General features: G+C 29.6%; 1 protein-coding gene across 1 annotated transcript; it reads right to left on the reverse strand.

Annotated features, from left to right (window-relative positions):
- Positions 1 to 9,959: 9,959 nt before the first annotated feature.
- On the reverse strand, positions 9,960 to 12,340 carry LOC128193805 (uncharacterized). The gene is made up of 3 exons (XM_052867923.1): positions 12,316 to 12,340; positions 10,289 to 10,628; positions 9,960 to 10,209 (listed from the first exon to the last, which is right to left on the reverse strand). The coding sequence occupies exons 1-3, from the start codon at positions 12,338 to 12,340 to the stop codon at positions 9,960 to 9,962; spliced, it is 615 nt and encodes a 204-aa protein (XP_052723883.1).
- Positions 12,341 to 27,098: the final 14,758 nt, after the last annotated feature.

The following is a 27,098-nucleotide window of genomic DNA, read 5'->3' on the forward strand; positions in this document are numbered from 1 at the left end:
ACCGAAACTCCATGCATTTCCCTTACCATCTCTCATTGTGTCTCATGCAAAAACAATTTCAGTTTTTTTGTTAAAATTTTACGAGTGTTGTTTTTCTGTTCGGTTTTCAAAATATACTGATTTTGATATTTTAATATATCAACATCAATATATTTTTAATTTATAACAGAAAAACAAAAATTTAACAGAGAATTTGAACTATGCGAAAACCTTCTCTCTCTTTCTTTGGTGTACCTATGGGTGATCATAAACCCATACTTTTAGGGTTTTTGTCTTTCATGTGAGATGATCCAGCCACCATGATAGTTGAAGGTGATGGAGAGGCACATGGAAACTAAAAGGTCTTCTTCCCACAAAAGAGTACACATTACAACCAAAAAGAAAAAGAGAAAAGGGATGAAAAGAAGATAGGAAAATAAAATAGGTTTAAACATTTTTTTTCTTTTAAAAAAAAAAGGTAAAAACAACCCACGCTCCCATGTCCTACTAGATAATGCTCTTCCTCAACACTCTCATTCATCATCTCATTCATTTTCTCCTCGTTGGGAAGAATAAAGGAATCAAACACTACCCTGTCCCTGAGTTGGGTGTATGGGTATGTGTTATAGAGACATTTAGATAGTGAAAGGGAGAGAAAGAGAAAGAGAAAAAAAAAAGATATATATCATGAACACTACATAGATCGATTAATGTAAGGGCATAAAAGAATCACGTAGACCGAAACCAAACCAAACCATGGTACGAAAAATCCAAGTAGAGACCACCTTTTTTTCCACAAAACTGACAAATTAATGTTTCCAAGGAATTCACTGGAATTCTTGCTGTGTGTGTCACTTTCTATTTGACATATGTTAGAGGGGAGAAAGAAAAAGTGATGAAATCATTTATCTAATTGCAATTTGCATGTTATTAGAACACCCTTTGGGTTTGAGTAGTTATTTTCATGATTGTATTCTTAAACACTTGCTCTCATTATTGTTGCTGCCACAAAGATGCATCATTTTTATAATTTTTGCTCCAATGGTTTTGTGTGGATAAAAAGTTGAATCATGTGCTCATCACAGCTGCATCGTCCCACCATTATTCCTGAATAGTAAATACGCTTCCACAAATTTAAAGGGAAGACAAGAATATTACCCAAGTTCCAATTTGGGTTTCTTATCCCATACTTTTGCATTCTTATTTTCTGCTTCACTGTGCAATATTGGAAAACAACAATACCATCATCTTCTTCTTCTCCTACTTTTTCTTTCCATTCAATCCTAAAAATATATTCACCCAACTTACTTTAACCCCTCAATACTTTAATCATTCTTTTATATACAACAGATTACATAATAAACCTAATAAATAAATATTATATAGTGTAATATTATCTAATAATTCTCTAGTTTTGTTTCGAACCATATCAATTTGGAGTTAATTAAAAAAAAAATTCCATGAACCATAGGAAACTCAAAATGAATTTGCTGAAAATAATTGTTTCTTTTGATGTGATAATATCTTAACTACCAATAAATTGCATCCAAAAGCTTTTCTTTTCACGTTAGTGATGGATAGACCTGTCAATTTGACCCCCCCTTACATGGTTTGGTCCTAACCCACGTGGGTTGGGACCAGAAAAATCCACAGGGCCAAAAAGCCCCTCGTAGAAAAAGCCTACAGGGTCAAAATATCTTCAAAAGCCCTGTGGGCCAGGACCAACCTATGAGCCTTTTTTTTAGAAAAAATATTCATTTTGCATACAAAAAAAATATAATGAACTCCTAATTTGTTACAAAAATAGTTACTATAGAAAATAAATTGAAATTTTTATAGGAGGAAAGTTCTAGAATTAAGAAGCAAAAGCAAAATGACAATATTTATTGAGTTAGATTCTCTAAGTATATAATTAAAGGATCATTTTATAAATTTGAAATTTAAATATTTAATTTCGCTTCTTTTTTTTAGGTTATAAGTCAGAAATTAACTTTCTATCTAAAATTATCCTAATTGAAATTTAAGAGAAGATTTTGTCTAATTGAAGCTCTTAATTTAAAAAAAAATTAGGCTTCTTTATTTTCTTAGAAAGCTATTGAAAAAGAAACTAAATATAAATCATTTTCTTTTTTACTTTATACTCAACAAATCATGCTCATTATATAAATAATAAGTAGAAAGAAAAAATTCATAAATCTTATGCAGACTGTAGTTGTATTCGCCCATAGGATTCAATCTCGTCGTACTACTCACTCAAGATGTTTACATTTTAAATGTCATAAACATAAACATAAATATACATTTATGTTATGTGTTCTAATTGAAAGTTAAAAATAAATTATTTAATGTGTTAGTTAAAGAATTGAAACACAAACATTTGTCATTCTTTAGTACTTTAGGTCTATTTAAAATTTTCTTTTTTTTTAGGGTTAATAGGTTCGGAAGTCCCTATATTTGCGGGTTAGTTTCAATTAGGTCCTTCAATTTTGGAAATGATCAATTGAGTCCTTGTTTTGGTAAAATTGAATCAATAACGTCCTTACCGTTAATCTTAGTAAACGGTGTTAACTTTCTAGTGATGTGGCATGCTGAGATGGCTTTTAATTAGCACGTGGCAAACCTTCTCCCTTTCCCCTTCCCCTTCCCCTTTTCATCTGAAATCTGAGCTTGATCATCCTTATTACTTTCGTCGTTTGGATCAGCCGCACTACCCTCCTGAATAGGCAATGTCTCCTTAGTTGAGGGAATTTTCAAAGAGGATGAGATTTCATCTTCAGCATCACCATTTCCATTTCCATAAAAAAAATCATCATCTCCAAACACTCCAGAATCAACACCATCCAGATGAACAGTATCATTTCCCGGCTCATCCCATTTCGAATCCTGATTAGCAATTAAATCAGTTTCACCCAGGTTCCCATACTCAGAATCAGCCCCAATGGCCTCCTTAGAGGAATCAGGCTCCTGAACGACATCTGAACTTTGTTCATCCACCAAAGCTGAAGTCAATGAACTACCAACGTTGGTATCATCCAGTTTATCAACTACCGCCTCCTCCGGACGGAGTTCCGATCCTTGATCATGAACCTGCTCCCGTGGCTCCATTGCCTCCTGAAAATCCTCCTCTACATCTAAACTCTTCAAACTGTCGGACCCCACCACAATCTCCTCAGAAACGCCTTGACCCACTCTCTTGCTCTCTCCCTCGCCATTGGCACCAAAACCATGAGCCTCATAATCCATTACAAATTCTGAACGTCACTCGAAACCCTAATTCATCAAAAAACGGGGAATCAGAAAGCCACATAACCGACATAACCGGTATGAAAATATACAGGCGGCACAGACGAACGCACGCACCGAATCGTTAACATTTGTAATTCATGTTAGAATTTACAGGTTTCAACAACAATAAAAAGGAATTAAAAGTAAAACCTTTAGAATAAAAAAAGAAGAATGTGGAGAATGGAGAGTGATAAGATAAGGGATCGAATGAAGTAATGAGAAGCATTGGATTAGGGAAGGGGAAGGGGAAGGGGAAGGGGAGAAGGTTTCGGGAAGGGGAAGGGGAAGGGGAAGCAGAAGGGGAGAAGGTTTACACACAACGTGCCACGTGTTAATTAAAAGCCACCTCAGCATGCCACATCGCTAGAAAGTTAACACCGTTTACTAAAATTAACGGCAAGGACGTTATTGATTCAATTTTATCAAAACAGGGACTCAATTGATCACTTCCAAAATTGAAGGATCCAATTGAAACTAATCCGCAAATATAGGGACTTCCGAACCTATTAAACCTTTTTTTTATAAATTTTTAAGAAATTAACTTTCTTTTTATAATATATCTTATGGTGAATTTGAGAAAAGGTTATCAGAGAAAAAAACAAAATAAAACATAAGTTTAATTTACACATAAAATATTAATACTATTTTTTATCCAAAAAATTTAGATAATAAAATTTTGAATTATTTTTAATTTTAAATAATTAAAAACAGATTGAGTGATATTTTAGAAGTCGAGGAAACAAAACAATGATTCTTTTTAAGAACTGTAAAAGCAGTGCAAATATTAAATCAATTTAATATGTTATTATCTCTCTTTGGGGTTATTTTGATATTACTAATTATATATACTTTTTTAATAATTGGTGTCTGTAATATAAGACATAATTGTATTAAAATTGACAATAAAATAAAGCATTTTTATAATATTTTAGTAAAATAAATTTGTAATACTATTTAGTTGTGTAAAATTATGTGTGTGGTTTGCAATTGTTTTTAATTATTTAAAAATGTGATTATTTTGAATATTAAATATTCTATTATACTATAATTAATTAGTTTTTTTAATAATTTTAAATAAGAAATCAATTACATGAATATAAAATTTAGTACTTTTAATAGTTATTATGAAAATATTGATGTTTAGTTTCCAAAAATATTTTAGTAGGCTAAACCCACCTTAACCCAGACCCTAACCCCCTTGAGAGGGGGTTGGGCTTTTTTTTGGCCCCCATTTGAGAGGTTTCTTAAGAGGAGGCTTTTTCAAGAGTGGGTTAAGGCTAACCTCGGAGTCATGGGTCAAATTGACAGCTCACTGATGGAGGAATTATTAGGTGACTTATTTTGTTAAGTAACTATTATTTTCCAGTGATATTTTTAATTTTCTTTTTCAAAAATTGAGAATAAAAGTCATTTAGTAAAAAAAAAGTTCACATATACTATCATATATTGATCCAACCTCAGTTTTCTCTAATAATAAAATAATTCTCTATAACAGAAATAACACGAGTTAACATTCATAGTATAATTCATAGTATTAATATTTGATAAATTGATATATACATACCAATTTTTCTGTTACTAAATCTTTTATTCGTATACGATGCATAAATTTATTTTAATATGAACTCTAATTTTCTGATATAAGAAGATTATTATATACGATAAAATTATTGGTTTTTATGATATTTCGTTTAATTGAAAGCTATGTCCATACTAATTACAATTCATTGATAGTGATAGTTGTTTTTATAGACAGTGAATAAATATATTGAAGGAATACTACAATTTTAGGCAAAGACTATATAACACATAAAACCAAGAATACAAGGTTTACAAACCAGGAATGATGTTAGTTTTTTTTTTTTAATTGTTATTCGATATCTACATATATATGTATGATGGGTACAATCATTTGAATCGATGAATATAAAATTTGAAATTTAAGAGTCTATTTTTTTTTCTGATGTATTTTTAAAATATAACGAAAAATAAAAATAGATTTTATATTCTTAATTTTTATATAATATATATTACTTGATTTTACAATTAAAAAACAACCAACTGTTCATATGATATTTGTTGTTCTTAATTATAGTAGTATAAATAAAAAAGGACATAAAAATATATGCCTGACCCTTTTTTTCTTTGACGGGAACATGAGATAAAAATTATTGAGAAGCACTAATGACAAAATTAGTGTTTACTATTTTAAAAGACAAAGTATCAAACAACTCTTTTGTCATGCTTTTGATAATTAAGCCAGATATTTAATTATGATTCTCTTAATCAATTCTTGATTAACACTATCATCTGTCATTGTCACAGTTCTTCGAAAAGATAATTAACATGATCTTATGCACAATTAATCAGCAGTTCCCGGAATATTGATTAAAACGCTTTAGGTAGCTATCCATTAGGTGCATGTGCATGAATGAATTATTAAATTCTGATTAGTGGTCAAACATTCTAATACGTTTTCATATTGACAGAATGATATGAAAAAAAAAACTGTATTTATTTTTTATCTAAATAATTTTTTGTTTTATAAATATTTTAATCGGTGTTTATAAATATCAGAAGATAAATATAAATACAACATTTTGAATTTAGATTGTCATTCTGTAATATTGATATTACAAAAAAAAAATTATCTCCCATAAAAATTAGTGTATTAATTGTGATAAAACTTATAAATGAATCTTATTGAATTTTATGGTGTTATCTTTGCTAAACATTAACTGCTATTGATATTTTACAAATTATTTTAACATTAAAATCAATATTCATCAATATATTTTTAAGGTACTGACAAAGAAAAATAACATAGAAAAACAAATCCAAATTCTATATAAACTTTAAAAAAAATGTTACGAAACACTATCAGAAATATGTATTGTCTCCCTGAAGTCTAATATAACAACAATAAAACCGTAAAGATTTCTCACGTTTTATGCAGTCTATACAAAACAAAGACAAAATCATATAATACATGACATACAAAAATCCCTTATCAAAACCTAGTTTCTACTAATTTCATTCATATCACACACACAAAAATTATCTCTTGAAATGAGATTTTATTTTATTAAGGAGGAATTTCACGATAAGATGTTAGTCTAAATACGTAATAGAATAGTTTCATTAGAAAAATACAACACTGATAAGATCTGAATTTAAATATAATAACAGTCTCTGGTTAGGATCTTAAAATAATGAATTAATAGTTTTTTTATATAGTATTTTATTTTTTTATTTTTATTCAATGTGAGACTTAAACTCATATTTAGAATTTTAATATTTAAAAATATTATTTTAAAAAAAAAATAATAGTAACATTTATAGGATGAAAAATAAGATTGATATTTAACCTAATAGTTTAATAGAGAGAAAAAAAAAAGTGTTATCCTGTATATATATAATGGAAAATGGTGATAATACGAGGCAGAATGAAAAGGAAGAATAGATGATTATTAGGACATGGACAAGGAGTAAATGACCATGTAGCAAACATCTCACACCTCCTTATAGGGTTTATGATACGATGATGAACAAGATATGTTTGTCTTGTGCAAAGGATTAAAAGATCCAAGATTATTGTGTGGAATTCAGAGAAGTCTCTTATATTTGTCCATACATATTTCAAACAATTAAATGAAACAAAAAAAGGGGATACCATTCACTCATTATTACCAAAAACTTGAAACATGAGAAGACAAGTGGCTTCAAATCAGGACATCCTCACAGCAACAAACAATGATATAATACACACAGCATAATTATAACAATTAGTTGGATGAAAAATAAAAAAGAAATAATTACACATAGGCCCCTCTTCCCCCTCATTGAGACAAAGACAATTTAAGAATATATAATACATTGAAAAGATCTCACCCCCACTCATATTCATTGTGAACCCCACCACACTCTTATTTCCACCCATTCATTTTCTGGCCATTATGATCATTTCAACCCTATTGATAATGACTGGTCAAAACTTGATTGATCACCTAAACAAAGCTAGAATACATATACATGCAATCAAAAGGTAAAATCTAAAGATAATTCATCATGCATCTCTCCCTTTTTCTTTCTTCTTTCTTCTTTCTTCTTCTTTTTCTCCCCTCATGAACCTCATTAGTCTCTTCATCATCAATCGATTTTCTTTTCTTGATAAGAAGAAAATAATAACATTACTATTACCATGCATCCATGCTTCCTTTATTACCCAAAATGGTGACTTCCCTCATAAACAAACTTCAAAGTCAAAAAGCTTTTCCCTACAAGGAGTCTTCATTGCCCCCACTTCATTTCCCATTTCAATTTAACAATCAAACCTTTACATATTATTATTATTATAATAATAATGTTCCTCAATTTAACTTTTTCCTTTTTCCCATGTCCCTAAAGAAACAATATTCTCTATTTTACGACATAATAACATTTCATTAAACAAATCTTGTATTCTGTATATTGACGTAGTTTTTCTTTCTTGGTGAACAGTGAGAATTTATATTTGTCTTGGTCTGAAAATTGTGTTGTGGGTTATCATTTAATGAAAATAAGATATGGTTGATATTATTAATTATATATAGTATTAGATGCTTTGTTTCTTTGTAATCTGAAGTCAATTTCAAATATAATAGATTGATTAGATAGTGGATTATACGAAGGTGATTCATTTCATTCTTTGGGATTCTTTATGATTAGACCATATTGTCTTTCTCATTCAAAAGTAGTAGTGTAGCTAGATACCTAATGGCCTAATTCTTCTAATTACTTCAAAACAAATTCTTCAATATTCATGATGATGTCTTTTCCAATTATTTCAGTGACCAAACTCGTCACCAATATTGCTGTGGATAGAAAGAATCATTCATGCATTCTCCACCAATTTTCGTCGAATTTTTTTATTTGTTTTATTCTCACGACATTCACCTTGATTGCTGCATTAGCTATGCTCAACTATCAACTCACAAGTGTATATTCTATCCAAAAAATATATATTCATTATCATCATCAAAATTAATTAAATGAAGACGTGGGCAACATCGCTCCTCTTAATAATAATATAAAATTAAAGAATATATAAATAAAGTGAATTGCGGAATTCAAAAAAATAAACCACCATCATTAATTCGTAGATCCCTCCCGTTATTCGTATAAACATGCATCCAAAATTAAAATGATATCCTATTCCTCGAATAATGTCAACAACATAATCTATTCCGATATTATTAAACTGGGTTTTCGTTACGTACAGGATTAGTGATATAAAAAACCTTACAAAATTACATACATAAAATTTTCATATTACTAAGGAAACTTTAATTAACGTGTGTATATATATATTTTTAATCAACGGTCATTAAATTAACTGAGTATTTCCTCCATCTCCAATAATCACACATGGATAACTAATTCATACCTTTCAAGAAAATTGATTTAGTTAGTAATTGGACCGTAGGCTTAATCACGATCTACTAATTACAGTTTTGTTTGCTTAAAGACAAATTAAGTGAGAAAGTAAAATAAAATCTGATATTTTCAAGGTTTTTTCAGTAGAAGCATAATTCACTCTTAAATTTTATACACCCCGTTTTCTCATTCCGATTAAATATACAAAAAAAGTAAACTATTTTTCTAACTCTTCAAATTTATAGGTATACTTTCTTACTGTCATACTCTTGTACATTAATTCAATTGAAAATATATTTTTCTAAAATTAAAATATTTTTCTAAAAATTAAAATTTTGTTATAACCACTTCTTAGGTAATGATATTCTTCCTCCACCTAATAATCTTCTGATACTGTAAACATAACATAATTTACCTTTTAATTTTCAAAGCAATTCATAATTCGAAATATTTTTTTCCGTTTCCTTAATTCATAATTCAACTTTTTCTTTGGGTTACAATTCAGAAAATTATAAGAGGTTTGTTTTTCCTAAAATGAAATAAACCTTGTGACTTAGTGTTCTTCAGGCCTTTGATTCCTTAATAAAAACATCGGTCATATTTCTTATAGTTTATACTACTTCAATCAATTCCTCTTATTTGTCAGTTGGAATTACACAATTTAGTATTCATAAAAATCTTATGATGGACAAATTTCATAGATCTCACAAGAAAATGTCATGGTATTATCAATATGTTTGTGTTCCCATTCTTCTGGAAATAATTATCGTGATCACTGTCGAAAAAGGATTTTGAAAATTTAGTGTTTCTTCCATCCACTAGTACACTGAGAGGATACTGCACCGGTTATTTTTGCTTTTAGGCACCGGTTCTACAACCGAGGCATATATCGACGAGGTAAAAAGATTAAACTTTATGCCTCGGTTATAGACCGGGATAAAATGAGACAAGAATATGCCTCGGTTCTTAGATAACCGAGGCAGTAGAGTGTATTTTTTTTTTATTTTTCGTACTGACTCTCGTTCACGGTTCATTGTTCATTCATTTCTCAGTCATTCTCTCATTCACGGTTCATTTCTCAGTCATTCTCAGTTCATTCATTTCTCAGTTCATTCTTCCAATTTCAGCTCCCAAAATTTCTTTCAATTTCAGCTCAAAAATTTAAAACAAAGAAGAAAATTGTAACAGGAATCAATCAGTCCATACTCAATCAGCAACACAGTATCATCAATGTCCAAAACCAGAGAAGCAAAATGCACAAAGCAAAGGGCATACCCAAATCAATGTCCAAAGCCTTCTTCCCTTCCCTTTCCTTTCTCAGTTCTAATCAATCTATTTCCCTCTCCTCTCTCAGATCCCACTCGCAGTCCAACAATCACCCATGTAATCCACCTGCGCCGCCGCAAGACCCTCCGCATGTTCCTCGCCCGACGCCGATTCCATCCCCCGCCGCAAGATCCCGCGCCCCTCCCCGAGGCCCGCGTCCGCCACAAGCTCAAAGACCTCTTCGTCTCCTCACCTCCGCCACCCCTTAACGAAGACAAAACAATCTTCCATCAGCAACAACAGCAAAGAAAAGAAGAAGAAGAAGAAGAAAACAAAGATCTACCTGTCGAACTCATCCCTAACCGCCCTGAGCCTCCGCCTCCGCACCGGATCTCCCTTCCGGGGCACTCCGCCACAGCTCTCCGCCCGGTATCCTTCGTCTTCCGCTACCGGTTGCTGAGAAGAGCGTGGCGCCGCAAGATCCCCCGCTCCTCCCCTCGTCGCAGCCACGTCCTCGCCGCAGCCTCGTCCTCGCCGCCGCCGCGTCCTTGCCGCCGCGCGTCCTCGCTGCGTCCTCGCGTCCACTGTCGTCGACGTTGTAGGAGAAGAGGAAGGAAGAAGGAGGTGGTCGCAGCAGGAGAAGAGAAGAGAAGAGGGGAAGAGGAGGAGAATTTTGGGGAAAACTTTTGATAAATCTCAGATTTAAGGCCCAGTGGAAGCCAATATGCCCCGGTTCTATTTTCAACCGAGTCCGTATGTGCCAATATGCCCCGGTTCTATTTTCAACCGAGTCCGTATGTTTCGCATGTGAGGATTAGGCCTCGGTTCAGTCTGGAAACCGAATTAGTATCTTTTTTAGACACCGGTTATCTAATAACCGAGGCATATAATGCTTTTAAAATTACCAGAGTGCCACCGCGTTTTGATAGACTTCGGTTCCGTAGAAACCGAGACATAATGTCCGAGTTTAAAACGTCATTTTTTACTAGTGATCTATTTAAAATGATATTATTTAATTAAAGCAATAGAGCAGAGAATTAAGAATAAATATAATGTAAAATCATGTCATATTGAAAAAATATAGGAATATATATTTTATTTTAGTTTTAAATTAAAAATATTTGAATTGATTTTGTAGTAGTTAATGGAAATAAATAGGTTTTACTACTGTTAACACAATAACACAATAATATTTCATCTTGACTAATGTATTTTACTTATTTAAATCTTTATGATTAAAACCTCCAATTATAGTATCATCAAATCTTTAACAATTTAGATAATTTTTGTCATGTTTAATTACTATAAGGAAAATAAAATAACAAGCATTGAAACAAAAGAATATAAATAATTAAATTAATTAATAGCTGGATATAGATACAATTAATTAATTAAATAAATAAGACTGGTGTGTATCTATAAATACATGTTCATAAATAAATAAATAAAATTAGTGTATAAGTAGATATAAATATAAATAAATAATTAAATAGAATAATGTAGCTGGATGTATAAATATAATTAACAAATAAATAAGATACTAAATATAAATATAAATAAATAAATAAACAAAATGGAATACCTCACTTAATATATAAATATTAAACCATATAAATATAAATAGATACACAATATAAAGTTATAAACATTTCTTTCTTCTTTCTATTTTTTCCATTTTCTTTTTTTTACATTCTTTCTCACCTCTTCTCTCCCTTTTCTATCCCCATCCCATTACTTCTTATATACTCTTTATATATACAATTTATATATACAAGATAATGTATTTTGTATTTAATTTTAAAGACTTGCATTGATTACAAGTCAGTAATTTTAAAATCAAGTAGTAAAAAATATTATAAAATTATCGATAAAATTTTATTCACAAGAATAAATCTATCACCAATTTAAATCATTAATAAATTATTAAATTTTAATTATTAACAGCTTTTTTTATGGCAGTAATATATATTATATTTATTAACGGATTTTTTTATTAATAAATTTTTTAGTAGTACAAATTATTGTTTATCGATGAATTTATTTTGAGTAAATCCGTCGATAATTTAAATCTTACTTATTAATTTAATAGTACATATTTTATTTGTCGATTTATTTTTTTTATTAATAAAATTTGTCGAATAAAAAAAGCGATAAATTTTTCATCTATTATCTCTCTTTTCGCAAATCATTTATTACTTTCCTCTCCTTCTCTTTCTCTCTCTCCGTCCCACTGTACCATATGACAAATCTTTCTTTTTTCATTCTCCCTCTTAAACGAGTCACTGAAAGACACTATTGAAAAATGCTCATTATTACTCAATGTGAACGAAAATCATCATTATAGAGAGATACATCGCAAGCCAGACTCACCTTTACTCCAAAATAGGCAATTCATCGTGACAAAAACTTGTCTTGTCTCCACCATAGACATCAAATCATATCACGTGAGGGCATCACTACGATGAATCAGCCATGACAATGAATCAACCACTACGATAAGGGCATCACTACTGCAAGTGTTCTTCTACTGCACACGTTGCCTGGAAAGAAGAAGCCTCTACTGCCATCGTCAATAACTAGATTGGCCTAAACCCTAATGTTTTTTTTCCAAAATTTTATCAGAGTTTGTAATGATTAGATTAATTTGGAATAAGATGAGCAACCCTTTTCTTTATATTGTGTGATTTTTTTGATTGGAAAAGTTAAAAGAAAAAAAAAGAGATTGGAAAGAACATTAATCATATCACAATATTTACTGACAGAATTTATTGACGAATTTTTTCTTCTATAATTATCAACAAATATAAAATTATTGATAAATATTATCTATTGTATTATTACTCACGGATTTTGATCCGTTGAAAATTTGCTAAAAAAATCATTATCAACAAATTTGTAACGTTTTGAACAAATTTTGATTATCGATATTACCAATTTTTCTTGTAATAATATTTATTTCTTCTCACAAAATATATAACCTTATTTTTTTAGTTTATATTATATATATATATATATTAATAATTTTTATTTATGAAAATAAAATAAAAATTCTTAAATTGACTTATATTAACATGGAGACCTAAGATATTGAATAATTAACCCATATTCAACCGACAATTCATCACAGTATTAAGCAGTGAAACTTTATAAACTATTTACATTCGGCCTTAAGAGGTTGTCCATCATATTTGAGCTCACGACCTCCTGCCCTTGAGATCCTTTATAGCAACAAAAAAAAAACATGGAACTAAATCTTTCAGCTTTTTGGAGGAGGAGGTTGATCATTGTATACTAACTAATTTAGAGACTAAAATTAATTTGGCATTATATTAACTAAATTAAACATTATTTTATAAATAAAAATATTGATATCTAAAGTTAATTTTATTATTAATAAAAATTATAAATGATTTATAAATTAAAATATAAATTATTATATATTAATATTTTATTTAATTATTATTGATGGATTCTAAATTCAGACATCCTGATACTTTCCTTTAGAAGATTTAGTTTGTTTAGTGATTAAAAAGAAGAAAAGGTAGTAATTGAGAATGAAGGTGGTGCTTGTGTTGTATGGATGTTGATCTTGGGAATATAAAATCGAAAGGAGTGAGGGTAGCTAGAAAGTTTAAAAGGAGAAGTAGGGACCCTCCGATCTTAGGCTTATGAGTCTATTGTGACTTTAGGGTCCCCGCAAGCCTGCTGCTAGCCCATCCAACTGCAACTCAACTAGCATCTCAGACTAATGGACGCCAGTTTATTTTCATGTGTCACTGTTTCCTGACTTTTAGAACCTATTTCCTCATTATTGTTTTCTCATTTAACTACTTATCTATTTTTATGAAACAAATTAAACCAATATCAAATCTAACTATAACTTAAAGTCTTCAGGGTTGTTGAATAACGTGCAAAATATTATAACTTAATATACAATCTTCAAATTAGTTCCTTCTCATAAATATTAAACATTAACATGGTTTTAGATGAATCATAATTTAACATTTTATTTCTTTTCCCCCTTTATTATCTCTTGTTTTATTTATAAATAAAAGAAACAAAGAACTTATTGCCAATAAAAAAGCTGTCTTTATTGATCATTTACATAAGACTTAATAATAATTTGTCTCTATATTTACATTTATGATTATTTTAAATTTTATTTTTTTATTTAATTAAATCTCAGTTTATTTAAGAGATGGAAAAAGATGAAAAAAAGAAGAAAAAAAAAGAGATTTTATAATAAAAATGACTCGAATTTTAATATGTGATATTTGCAAATGTCGTTAATGTTAATTAAACGAAAATGATTAAATTAATTATATTTAAAAATATTAAAACTTAATTGATTATAAAAATAAAAGATAAAAAAAACCATGTGTTAAAATTTATAAATCAAATTACTAATTAAATCTTTTATTATAAAAATATATTATTTTGCTTAAACACATCAAATAGGGGTCATTGTAATAAGGAAATTATTTCTCATGAACTCAAGTATTATTTTATCATTTATTGCTAATTAATAAGTTACAATCTCTCACATAAAATATAAAATCTTTTATAAGAGTCCTTTCATAATAAAATATTGGCTAACAAGTTTAGAATACAACATATTTAAAATAAAAAATTTATAACTTGAGATGTTAATCATCATTGTCCTTATAAATATATGGATTTTAAGTAATTTAAATAAATATTAATCATTTGAGGGATGGTGATATGGATGAAGATAATGATCTGATTGATGGCAATATCCATAATGGAATAAGCTCACTCACGGGATTAACAGAAACATATATAAAGGACTTTGTGATTTTGAAAGGTGATAGAGCACAATATCTTTTTTAGGTATCTATTTTACTTGTACACTTTGAATTTGATCCTCAAAAAACATTTAGTTTATCACTCATTTTCCTTTTTAAGGACGAAAATGTTTAGTTCGTATGCCATCTCCATAACCGTTACAACTATTCCTGTTCTTTAAATGTAAAAGTAGATACAACGAAGGATATATGTGATCAGAAACTTGTCCATGCATATCTTCACGTCGGATTTAAGTCCTACAAAATGTAATGATATTACAGAGAAAATCATGTTGCTATTAAGTAATAATTATTGTTGCTAAGAACTTTTAACTAAATTATTTTAAACATTTTACGTCAGTTCTAAACATTATATTATACAACAAGTAAATTTACTAAATTTACGTCGCACTATAATGATTCAACCTATTGGACATTATCAAGTCTAAAATAAAAAAATATGTTACCAATAAAAAAAATATAATGACATGAACATTTACGAGCTTGTTTTAGTTCAGTGTGTTTTATATCAAATAAAAGATGTTGATGCAGCTTGTTTTAGTTCAGTGTGTTTTATATCAAATAAATGATGTTGATGAAGTTGAAGAAGAATTGGTAAATTCAAAAATCAAATTTATGATAGAATTTGTGTCGCACTCAAAGAAGATTGAAGTGTACAAGTTTAAAAAATATTCAATACTCTTAAACTTAAATACTCTTGAATTTATTCAACTCAATCTTCTTATCGAATAGTCTAAACTTTGTCCTAAGTTTAAATTCGTTATTCATTAACTCTTCTTCAACTTTATTAAAATTCTTTCATTTGAAATGTAACACCCTCATTGAAACAAGTTCAAAAATACTCATTTCAATATACCTTCTTTTATCAGTGGTAAAAATGAAGCAAAGTGAGAATTGAGGTTCAATTTCATGAGAGTCGAAAAATGAATATTTTTTTACCATTACTACGTATTCTTACAATAACAAACTGCAACAAAGTCATAACTAAGTTTCCAATAAATAGCCACGGTCACGAAAATACAAATTAGGAAACAAACTTCATCGTGAAGTAAGCCAATGACAACGCATATATGAATTCCAAAACCAACATCATTTCATCATTGGCAAACAAACCCTAACTCGCAAAAACATTTTTTTTATATCTTTTCACAATGTGCATAATGAGGAAGAGAATTGCATCAAATATACATAAAAAAATTACATCGAACTTCTTATATATCATTTAACAAAAATATATTATTTACATCCCACCTTATAAAGTCTTCCCTGACATAAATCTAAAGATTTATTAGTCTCATATATATAAATCAAACTCATATATATCGTATTTTTCTAATAAATACGTCCCAAAAGCGAAAAGACCCAACAATAACACCATACATTGCTCATGAATATGATTTCGCTAGGTACATGTGGGAAGTTGTACAATAGAAAGAAGAAGAAATAGTGAATGATATATGAGTTAGTGAAAGTGGTTTTGGTGGCAACATGTGGACACCATTGGTTTGGCATGCGAGACACTCATACATCTTTTGATACGGCAAGACAAAAGAAAGACACCAATAAAACTAGAACAAAAAGAAGAAGACATTGATTGCATTATTAACTCAACTTATCCACAAATAATAAGTTGTTACAATATTACGTACCCATGTTATTCACTATATATCTATCTACCTTCAAGCTCACAACAAAAACACATACATTATCTTTCCAAAAGGAAACCACACTCACATCAAAACCTCAAATCTCATCACCACTTTTCATCTTCCCATTAATATTTTACGACACATTCATTCATGCGTTATAAAAAGGTTAAAAAAAGGTGTTTAGATATAATGTAGGTGACGTATGTGGTTGTAATTATAGTATATAATAAGTGTCGAACATGAGGCAATCATTTATTCAACTTACTTAGCAGAAAACTTTAACCAGCAAGAGCATCTTGTAGTGGGTTTTTGACCATAAAGGAGATATAGTGTCTTCCTTCGTATCATAGATCACTTGTCTCTTCCATATATAATAAAAAAAGTTAGGTTTATATTTCAAAAAGTTATTTTTGAATAAATTTTATATTTCAAAAAATAGTTATTGATTTTGGAATGAAATATATATACTAAAAAAATAATAGTGTTGTTGTGTTATGTATTAGGTTTATGTGGAAGAGAAAAGAGGCATGGCCAGTGGCACACCCTGTCTTCAAAGATATTGATGTCGGTAACGCACTCTACACTCCCACGTGTGCTACAAAATGTGTCTCTACGTTTATCAATATTATAATTATAAAGTATTTTCACCAATGTCTTTACTTCTGCCTAGGAAAATCAAACAGAAAATGAAACTTCAATTTTTAAATACAATAAATTCACACCAATACACTTTATACTTATATTTGTATTTCCTTTAATTACATATGAAAAATTGAAATCGTATTCGAGAGTAATCAAATGAGACATCATTGATTCTTATCTTCATGAAATTAAAATCAACATTTGGTAATATAGTTCACACTCGATTCAACTAAACCCAGACACAGTTGAAGAACAGGGAATATCTATAATGGGTCAAATAAAACTCAAGTTTCAGGAAAAAAGAAAAAAAAAACATTTGTCATTAGTTTATTAAAGTAAAAAATGTCATGTGAAAAAAAAAAGGTTTGATATATAACTTTCTTGTGTAAAGTAAGAAAAAAAAAAGCAAAGTTTCTCTCACATTAAAGTGTCACATTTGTAATTTAAGTGACAGACCCAAAAGAAATTTAATTATGCAGCTAGCATATATATTCTCTTATGTTTCATATTCTAATCGGAATAAATTTGCAAAGCACAAGAGAAGTTTCATGCAAAAGCTTTGAAGATTAAATGGTATTTCTTATATAAAAAATTTCTCCAATTAAACGAAATATTCAAATACTATTACAAATTTTAATAAAAATTTTAAGTTTGATTTAATCTTAGAAAACTGATGTATAATCTCAAATATAAGACGAGATATATGAATAATCAATAACAAATGAAAAATAGACTCATCAAACAATAGATTTCGTTGACATTAACATTAACGTAATATTATGTTAATATATTAAATATCTCTAATGTAAGTATAAAACAACATATTTACCTATACAATGTATTTATCAGACAATAAATTTTGTTAAGATAAATTATGAAATCATTGTTAAAAAATTAATTTTAAACTTAATTTAATTTTACAATATACACTAATTTATAAAATCTACTTATATAATGTCTCTAATCCATAGAGAATTTTGAACAAAACTATAAAGTAATCCAAATTAGTTGGAGGTGGTGATCTTAAGAAGTAACGATCATAAAGAAATGATTAAGTTATGTAGAGTGTATGAATAGAAATTGAAATTGTTTGATTGTTTGGATGGAATAAGAAGTAATATAAGAAAACAAAAAGCAATAACCTTGAACAATGTTCACCCCAATCTAGGGTAAGAAGTTGTTGTCAAAATCATTGTCAGTGGGCGGCCAACAGACACGGCCCTTAGTTTTGGCTTGTCTTAATGCAACCTTCTATGTCTTCTTCTATGGCTATTCATCACTATCTGCAACATGCACTTCCATAATTACACTGTTTATCACACTCCAAACAATATTCTGTGTTCTCAAATATACATCACCAAAAATATTCACTGCTTTTTCTTTTTCAATTAATATGCTATTTTTCATTCCCTTGCGTCAATTACTTCTACTTTTCAATTCCTATACTTCAAAAAAAAGATAAATTTATAAATTCGGAATACCATACATCTATATTTAAATGCTTGATTAAGTATCAACATAAACTCAAATGGAAGAAATTATTAAGTGGTGAAAAACTATTATCAATTTTAGTATTATATGTGTTCAGAGTCTCACATTAACTAAAAGTAAGACAAATTTAAAATATATAAGTAGGTGCAAATCTCACTTTATAAATCAATCTTTTGAATTAGACTTAAAATTCATATCAATTTTGTGGGATTGAGTTATTCTAATTTAGGATTATTTAATAATTTTATAAAATAGGTTATTTTCCTTTTGAAGGTTAGAATTGAAAGGGATCTAATTTACTTTTACTAGAGTAAATTTTTACTTTTAGCTTCTGAAAAACAAAAATATATATTTAAACCGCTTTAAAATTCTTGTTCTTGATTATTTCACAACTCGTATACTATTTTTCTTACCCTCTACTGAATAATATTTTAAAGAACTCCACGCTTACATTATCACATATTTTTTTTACATAATCTAAAAATATAAATTAAATTGATCGTACGAAGACCCATTTCAGTATACATTTAATTATTTAATGAATTGAATCTAGAGCATTAAACTTAGTTAATTCGATAGTCTTTTTTGGTAGCAATTGATGGTAGGGACTAAAAAATGCAAAGTGGTTTTGAAATCTCGAGAGATGAATAAAAAATGAAAAACATTATCCATGATTAGTACATGTGTGTAGATGATTATGAAAGCTAAACATGGTACTAATTAGATAGATATGTATGATGGATGTAGAAGATTTAGAAAAAGGTTGTATGGAAATGTATGGTAGAGGCCTACAAATACAGACAAATACATAAAGGACAAAGAAGCATCAGGGAATAGTGAAAACTGTGGTAAGGGCACCCAACAACTCTGCGTACCCATGACCAAATTATTAAGCAGACAAAGATACCATTATTCACCCAACATTCATACCTTCTCCATATCCCAATATCTCATCCAATGCACAATCATATCATCTCGTTTTATTTTTTAATTCATTTCTTAACCCTCTTCGTTTCTTATTTTATTTGCATCATGCATGTGGTGTGGATTGGAGGGCACACACTTTCATGGAGATCATTAATTAATTCGTAATCTAAAACTTCGGAGACACTACAGTTGTAAAATTCCTTTGGAACACGACATCGATTACGAGGTGGTAGTGCTGGATTTGGTGAGATAAACAACAGAAATAAATACTAAAAGGTCAGTGCTGAAATTATCTTTTTTTTTTCACCATCTTCTACCTTCCATGAAAACATGTCCATCAGATTTTAGTATAAAAAGAGTGAATTTTCAGTGGAATTTCTGCTTTTATCTTAAATTATAAATGTTTGAGGGTTTTTTTAAATACTCGTTTTTTCAAAAATATACATAAATGTTTTTTCATTACTAAAAGAAATTACATAAATAGAGCCTTTTTATAAGATCATATATGAAGGAAATAAAAGAGGGGAAATAGTGTTCGATTAAATCAACTCTTACAAAATGTATTTTCCTACTAATTATTCCAACAATAGCTAATTTGGATTATGTTTTATAGAATTATCGATAGATTTTAAAAAACTTAATTACTAAAAAATTTATTGATGGATTTTCAAGAAATGTGGTCATCACTGAATTTATTACCAAACTAACTGACGAATGTTAGAAAAAATCATTATTAATTGATTTATTGATGAATTTTACCAACGTAGTCAAACCTTAAAATGATAAATTCGACTCATTTTACAAACAAAATTATATGTCTGTAATAAAATTATAAATTACAAAATTTTTGTGATAGATTTTTCAATAAATTTTATCACGAATCTAGTAAAGACAATTATTATGTCGATAATTAAAATTTTATATTCCATCATTAAAATTTGTTCATGAATTTTATTTTGTCAGCAATTTTTTTTGTCGATGCTTAACAAGTTTTATATTATAGAATTTTCTCATGATGTTAATTATACACAGGTAATAATATGTAATCACTATAAATATAGATTTTATTAAATTCTATAGTCAAAGTTTTACTACACTTTGTGTGTTGAACTTGACCAATAAGAAAAATGCAATAATTTCCAAAACACAAATTGAATGAGACGAAATCAATTTTTCCACCAAAAAATAATGATCACAGTGGACATACTTACCCTAAATTCTGACAACTATAAAACGAATGGAAGATTATAACTAAGATAGATAAAGATGAATTTTGAAAGATTCGGTAACTGTGTGGCAATGAATAAAGTGTAGTGTGGTGGCATATTTATGTTATGATGCCATGGGAGAAATTATTCTGGTAACTTTTTCTATTGGAATTTGATCTCACCTTCCAAGGGTGGTGATTAATTAGCCATGTAAAAAGTTTTTCAATTCCACAATTCCAATTTCTAACTACATTATAAATAAAACTTTATTGGGTCTTAAACCCCTTATAATGTGAACATTTATTAATGAATTATCCGACTGCACATGTACATAATGACACACGCCTATTTGGAATTAATCACAATTTTAAATGATTTAATGTGAAGATGAGTAATCTTGTTTCTAAATTAACTCAATGTAAAAATTGAGTTATAGATCATTTTCTTTTTCTTTTTTATTTGAAATTTTTTCAAAATATAATTAGTGCAAATTTGATATATCAATTCGTGTAATATGTTTTGGTTTTAAAGAAACCAAAACATATAGTGATGTGGTGATATTTATAAAAATTTCACATACCTCAATTGTAAAATAATTGAATCATATATTAATTTTAACATTAGTTAATCAAAAATTGAGTCCAATTATCACAATTTTTCAAAAATTATACTTTTTATTTATTTATTCATCTTAAAAACACATATGAATACAGTTGCAAAAGAATTAGAGTCATATATACCTTTTGGTATTGGTTGGTAAAGAATTAAAGCTCACAAAAATTTTCAAAATTTTTCAAAATTCTGACTAAATCGAACAACAACTTCCATATACACTTTCTATTACGGTTCTTTGAAGAATTGAGACCAAAAGATTTATGAAAATTTCAAAATTTTTACATTTTTTTAAAAAAGGACATATGACCTTGATTATTTAAAACAGCAGTGTCATATTTACTTTCTGCAGCGGTTTATTCGTCAACCAAAGCCAAAAGGTTGATCAAAATATCAAAATTATTACTTTTTTTTTTCTGAAAATGACATATGACATCAGTTATTTGAACAATTGATGTCATATCTACTCTTTATAACGGCTCATTGAACAACTGAGACCAAAAGGTTGATCAAAATTTTAAAATTTCCACTGACTTTTATAATTTATTTTATTAAATGTTTTTAGGCATCGGTTTTACGAATAACGATTGTCAAATGTCTACCTAGGGTTATAATCACAAAAGAAACACAAGTTACCCCTTCACAGTTTTCTTCTTCCTTCCTCTGCAAACCAGTGTCGTCGTCCACTGTCGACTCACTTCATCTCTGAACTCAAAGGCCACCGTCACGGTTCGATCGCCATCACTTCTCTACACCTCGTTGTTGCCGTCACACTACATTTGTTGCTCGCTGTCATCATCGATCTTCGTTCGTCTCTACCGCCGTCATGGTAAACGCGATTGTTGTCGTTTTTTTTGCCCTTTTTGTGCGCTTTTTGTGCTTACGTTTGTTTCTCAAATTCATTTGTTGTTAATATTTGAGTCTAGTTAATGTAACATTGTGGTGGGATTGTCAATATTTCTCCAAAACGTGGTGTCCAACCTTCTTCATTATTGGTCGTCTTTCACGTTCCCAGATTCCTATTATTATCTTGAAAATTTATTTTTAATATGAGCCTAAATTTTCTAGTATCTTGTTTATTTTTTTACGTTAGATATGTGATTAATTATATACTTAAATATATTATTATATTAAGTTAGCATTAGTTTTATGTTTGTGATTCAATACAAAAATTATATTTTTGTCTTCAAGCTTTTTGAATGAATGTATTTTTTTAAAAATTAATATAAGAGGAGAGAATACTAATAATTTATAAGTATTGAATCTTAAATTGTTTGATTGATGAGTTTATGAAGATTAACCATTGTTTTTGTGTAAAAATTATATTATGTTTGTGTTTCTATGTAGCAATTTATATGTAACACATGAGATGAAACAAAAAAGTAAAAAATATTTTTTTCAAAAAAAAACAACATTAGGTTTCAGTTATAGTTAAAACTAAAGAAGAAAGGAATATTCAGTTTCGGTTCATGCCATAATCGAAATTAAATATCATTTTAGAAAAAATAATATTTTAAAAAAAAATTCATCTTCACAACCAACTATTTATCAAATTCAATTCATCTTCACAATCAAACAAATACAATACAAGAACCCAATACAACAAAAAAAGAGAAGAGAAATTAAAGCTATTCATAATCACTCACAAAAAAATTGTACATACTTTCTTAAGGAAGAACAAACAATCACTAACAAAAAGATTAAAACCTAAAACCCTAAAAAGAAAACAATGATCCTAATTCTTAACCCTTACAAACCCAAACCATTTTTTTTTTCACTTCTACTCGAAATTGGCAACAAGAGGCAATTTAAGTTGTCCAAAACCTTGGTCTCGCTTCCCCCTGCTAAACGCAGGTTTGTCCTTTTTCCTGTTATCGGACCACGATGGCAGAGAAGCGGTCTACCCCGGTAGCTTTATGGGAGGGAAAGACGATGATGGACATCTGTTGCTAAGCGCTAGGAATCTATACAAACTTTTATTTACAAAAATATCATATATCATTTATTAAGTTTAGTATTTTTAGAACATATTTAAATTGAGAGATTTAAAAGCTGTTTTTTACTGGTGATAGTGATTTTCCACTTTAAACACCACTACATTATTTATCACTTATTAATGAGCACAAAATACTATCAGCTATTAAAATTAAAATCTAATTAAATTTGAGTGAAGTCTTATTTAATATAGCTAACCAACGTTGTTAGTATATTTTTTCAATAATCATTATTATTGATGTAAAGTATTATCAGTTTTGTTAATATCACTAATTTATATTGAAAAAAAACTTAGAAGGCTAATATTGACATAATTTTTCTCTTAATTATTATGACTTAAAATACAGTCATTTCCATAAAAATAAAAGTACTTGAATCTAAATTTGTGCTTAATAATTTTGTGCCTACTTTATTCGGACAAACTAAGTTGATATCTAAGTTAACTAGTATATACTCTATTTCATTATTATATTCTTATTTCTTTTTATATAAATTTATCCCCAATATAAATTAAAATTAACTGATAATTTTTTTCAGAACTATAACTATTTTAAAATATACTTTCTTTACTTAAAAACTAAAAATTAATTTAAATAAATATATTAGTTTATGTCTATTTAACAAATGATTGACAGATAAATTGATTTCTGATTATATAATGTAATAAATTTATACAGTATGTATGGTTGGATCAAGTATTAACAGGATGATCAATCCTTAATGGTTTGTTCGTATGTGAGGATTTGTGGAAGATAATTTGGGAGAGAATGAATGAATGGATTTGAGGGGATTTGAGGCTAAATCTTTTGTTGTTTGTTTGAGTGGATTGGAAGGTAATTAAGAGTGAATTTGAAGGTAAAGTTTATGAGAATTAGTGTAAAATTTGATCGATGTGACAGATAAAAAAAATAATTTAATTGGTAGAAATTGAAGATTACCAAAATACTCTTAGTAATAAAAATATAATATAAAATAATAATAATAAATAATAATAATAATAAATAATAATAATAATAATATTATTATTATTATTATTATTATTATTGTAACATCCCAAAAATATAGTTTTAAACTATACTTAAGGGTCCTTATATTTATAATAAAATAGAACAGTAACAAGGAAAAATAAAGTTAATTTACAGTTATCCTAAAATAACCATAAATTAAAAACTTTACAGAAACAATACTAATACACACCAAAAAAGCTTACCGATTGGTCATACAAGAAGTGTATCGACCAAACGGTCCTACACAAATACAACAGGAGTACAAGACCGAACGGTCTTGCTCTTAAACTACCTTCTTCTTCTAGAGCTTGCTCCGGAGAGTCATCTGCACCTTCTGCTCACACCCACCGGGTGATCATTGCAAAGACAAGGACGACCGAACGGTAATACAAACAAGACAGGAAATAGGGTAAGCTTATGTAATTTAATTAATTAAGTAAAACTTATACTTCACATAAATCTAACATAATTCAATATACAATCATGTAACATCCAATCATGCACTTCTAATAAAGATTACAAGTCAAAGCATGCAATGACCGACAACTTTACTCTGATTGTCCGGACTGTATGAATTCTGTGTAGTTACGACGTTTTTGCACCCGAGTGATGTAATAGCTAGGATGCCCTAAACAGCTGCCACCCGAGGTTAGTCCGTTCCATCCAAGTTCACCTTATGGACTAGGACCTCCTGCCATTCTCACACATAAGTTACTCTTCTCTACGTGATAATGAGCAATCATGGAAAATCAAGATAAACGCCACCTAAGCTTTGTCTACATTCATACTTTACCATTCCAATAACCAACCATGAGATATTCCTTCCTAGAATACCTATCCTATCCATATTATAAGTATCTCATCGTACCTTCACATTACATTAGAATTATCATACCATACTTCAATACAAACATACTTCCTCGTCCATCATATTTTAGTATAATCAACTGAACAGTAAAACAACCAACATTCTTGAACACGACTGAACTGAACAGATCAACACAACCTATCAACAAGATCGAACGGGAGAAACTTTCCCTACATACTAACATGACCAAACGGTCATTTAAGAGTAAGACTCAAGCATGAGCAGAACACAGTTTTAGGGCCGAATACTAGAACAGCCGAAAACTAGAGTTAAACCGAACGTTTTTATCTTATGTCGAACACTATCGCTTATACCGAACACTTTGAGACTGGTGGAGACCGAACAGTTTCTCACTTCCCAAAGGACAGGACCGAACGGTTCATAACAGATAGGACTGAAGGAATGGCCGTACACTATTTAGGATCGACCACTAAGAGAGACCTAATTAACAGGTAAGACCCATCAGAGACCGAACGTAGTTAAGACCGAACACCAATATCAAACCGAGTACTAGTGCAAGACCGAGCACTACCAAGACCGAGTGCTAGTACAAGACCGAGCACTACCGAGACCGAGCGCTAGTACAAAAAAAACACTACCGAGACCGAGCGCTAGTACAGAACAAGCACTACTGAGATTGAGCGCTGCTAAATCCGAACGGTCATGAACTGGGAGGAATTCAAAGAGACCGAACCCAGTTAATGACAGAGCGTAGAACAAGGCCGAACGCATGGCCGAGCGGTCAACAGTGAACCCTCAGTTTTCTCCATAATTCTGCATAAACTTCTGCAAAATTCTGAGTACATCAAATTTTACCAAAACTAAACACTTTTCCAACTTCTAATCTTCCAAACACGAATCATATACACATTTACACCTATCCAAGAGTACCTAAATCTTTCTAACATAATTCCAAATAGTCCCGTACCAGATTTCACTTCAAATTCTGCATAATTCACCACACAAAGACCCAAAAACTATTTTCCTACTTTTGACACATTTTAGGAGGACTTAAAGGTTCTAACAGGTCTAAATACACTTGCTCAAACTCTTCCCACTGACAAATTTCACTCTCGGCTCCAAACTCTCATTTTCAATTACTCACTTTCTCAAAACCAGAACAGACCGAACACTTATGCAGAGACTTCAACCAGTTCACAGATTCCATCATTCATCAATTCAATACAATTCAATCAAACATTCAATTCATATACATGCAACCATCCAAACAATAATTTCATACAGAGAAAATCATAATTAAATTAACTAGCTTCCCTTACCTCGAATCAAAGAGACCATTTTTCTTTCGCATTTCAACCCGAGAATTTCTACAACAGCTACAATTTCTGATCGGTGCAGCGAAATCAACCGAAAAAACCAAAAGAGAAAAGACTCAGAAACAAAAGCAAGAACACATGCAAGCCGATCAATTCTTGCATGCACAGAAAACGCAAAGAATTCACAGGAAGAAGGTTCGGACCTTACCAACTTCAAGAGAGGATTTTGATCGGTGCCAAATGAAGCCCTTTATACCAGGAGTGCTCAGGCACCAACTGATTGTTGATCGAAAGAAAAAAGGAAGGAGAAAATTTAGAGAGAAGGTGGAGAAAAGAATAAACTTGAGTTTTTAGAGAGAGGTATAGATTCTGAGAAATGAAATGAACTGAGATTTGGGGAAAATTCTATGAAATGTTAAATCTCTTTTGGTTGAGACATTTGTCCCTCTTTTACACTTGTCATTTTCGGGATTTGACAATTATTAGAAGAAGAAGAAAAATATATAAAAATTATAAACTAAAGCAAGGGTAAATATGAAAATTGGCTTAAATCCTTAGAAATTCTTTTATTCCTACGAAGATTGAAAATCAGATGCATCCGCAATCTCCTCCTTTTCCATCCGTGCTAATCCTTTAATGCGAACATAAGAA

Source organism: Vigna angularis, chromosome 8 (assembly GCF_016808095.1).
Source record: "Vigna angularis cultivar LongXiaoDou No.4 chromosome 8, ASM1680809v1, whole genome shotgun sequence".
Classification (NCBI taxonomy): Eukaryota; Viridiplantae; Streptophyta; class Magnoliopsida; order Fabales; family Fabaceae; genus Vigna; species Vigna angularis.

What these genes read in the sequence shown, in the direction of transcription:
- LOC128193805 (XM_052867923.1), bottom strand. Translation starts at nt 12,340, where the DNA reads ATGAATTGCCTATTTTGGAGTAAAG. An exon ending in TTGCCTATTTTGGAGTAAAG is followed by an intron (nt 10,629 to 12,315) that starts GTGAGTCTGGCT and finishes ATTTATCAAAAG; the next exon opens with TTTTCCCCAAAATTCTCCTC. An exon ending in GTTAGGGATGAGTTCGACAG is followed by an intron (nt 10,210 to 10,288) that starts GTAGATCTTTGT and finishes GTCTTCGTTAAG; the next exon opens with GGGTGGCGGAGGTGAGGAGA.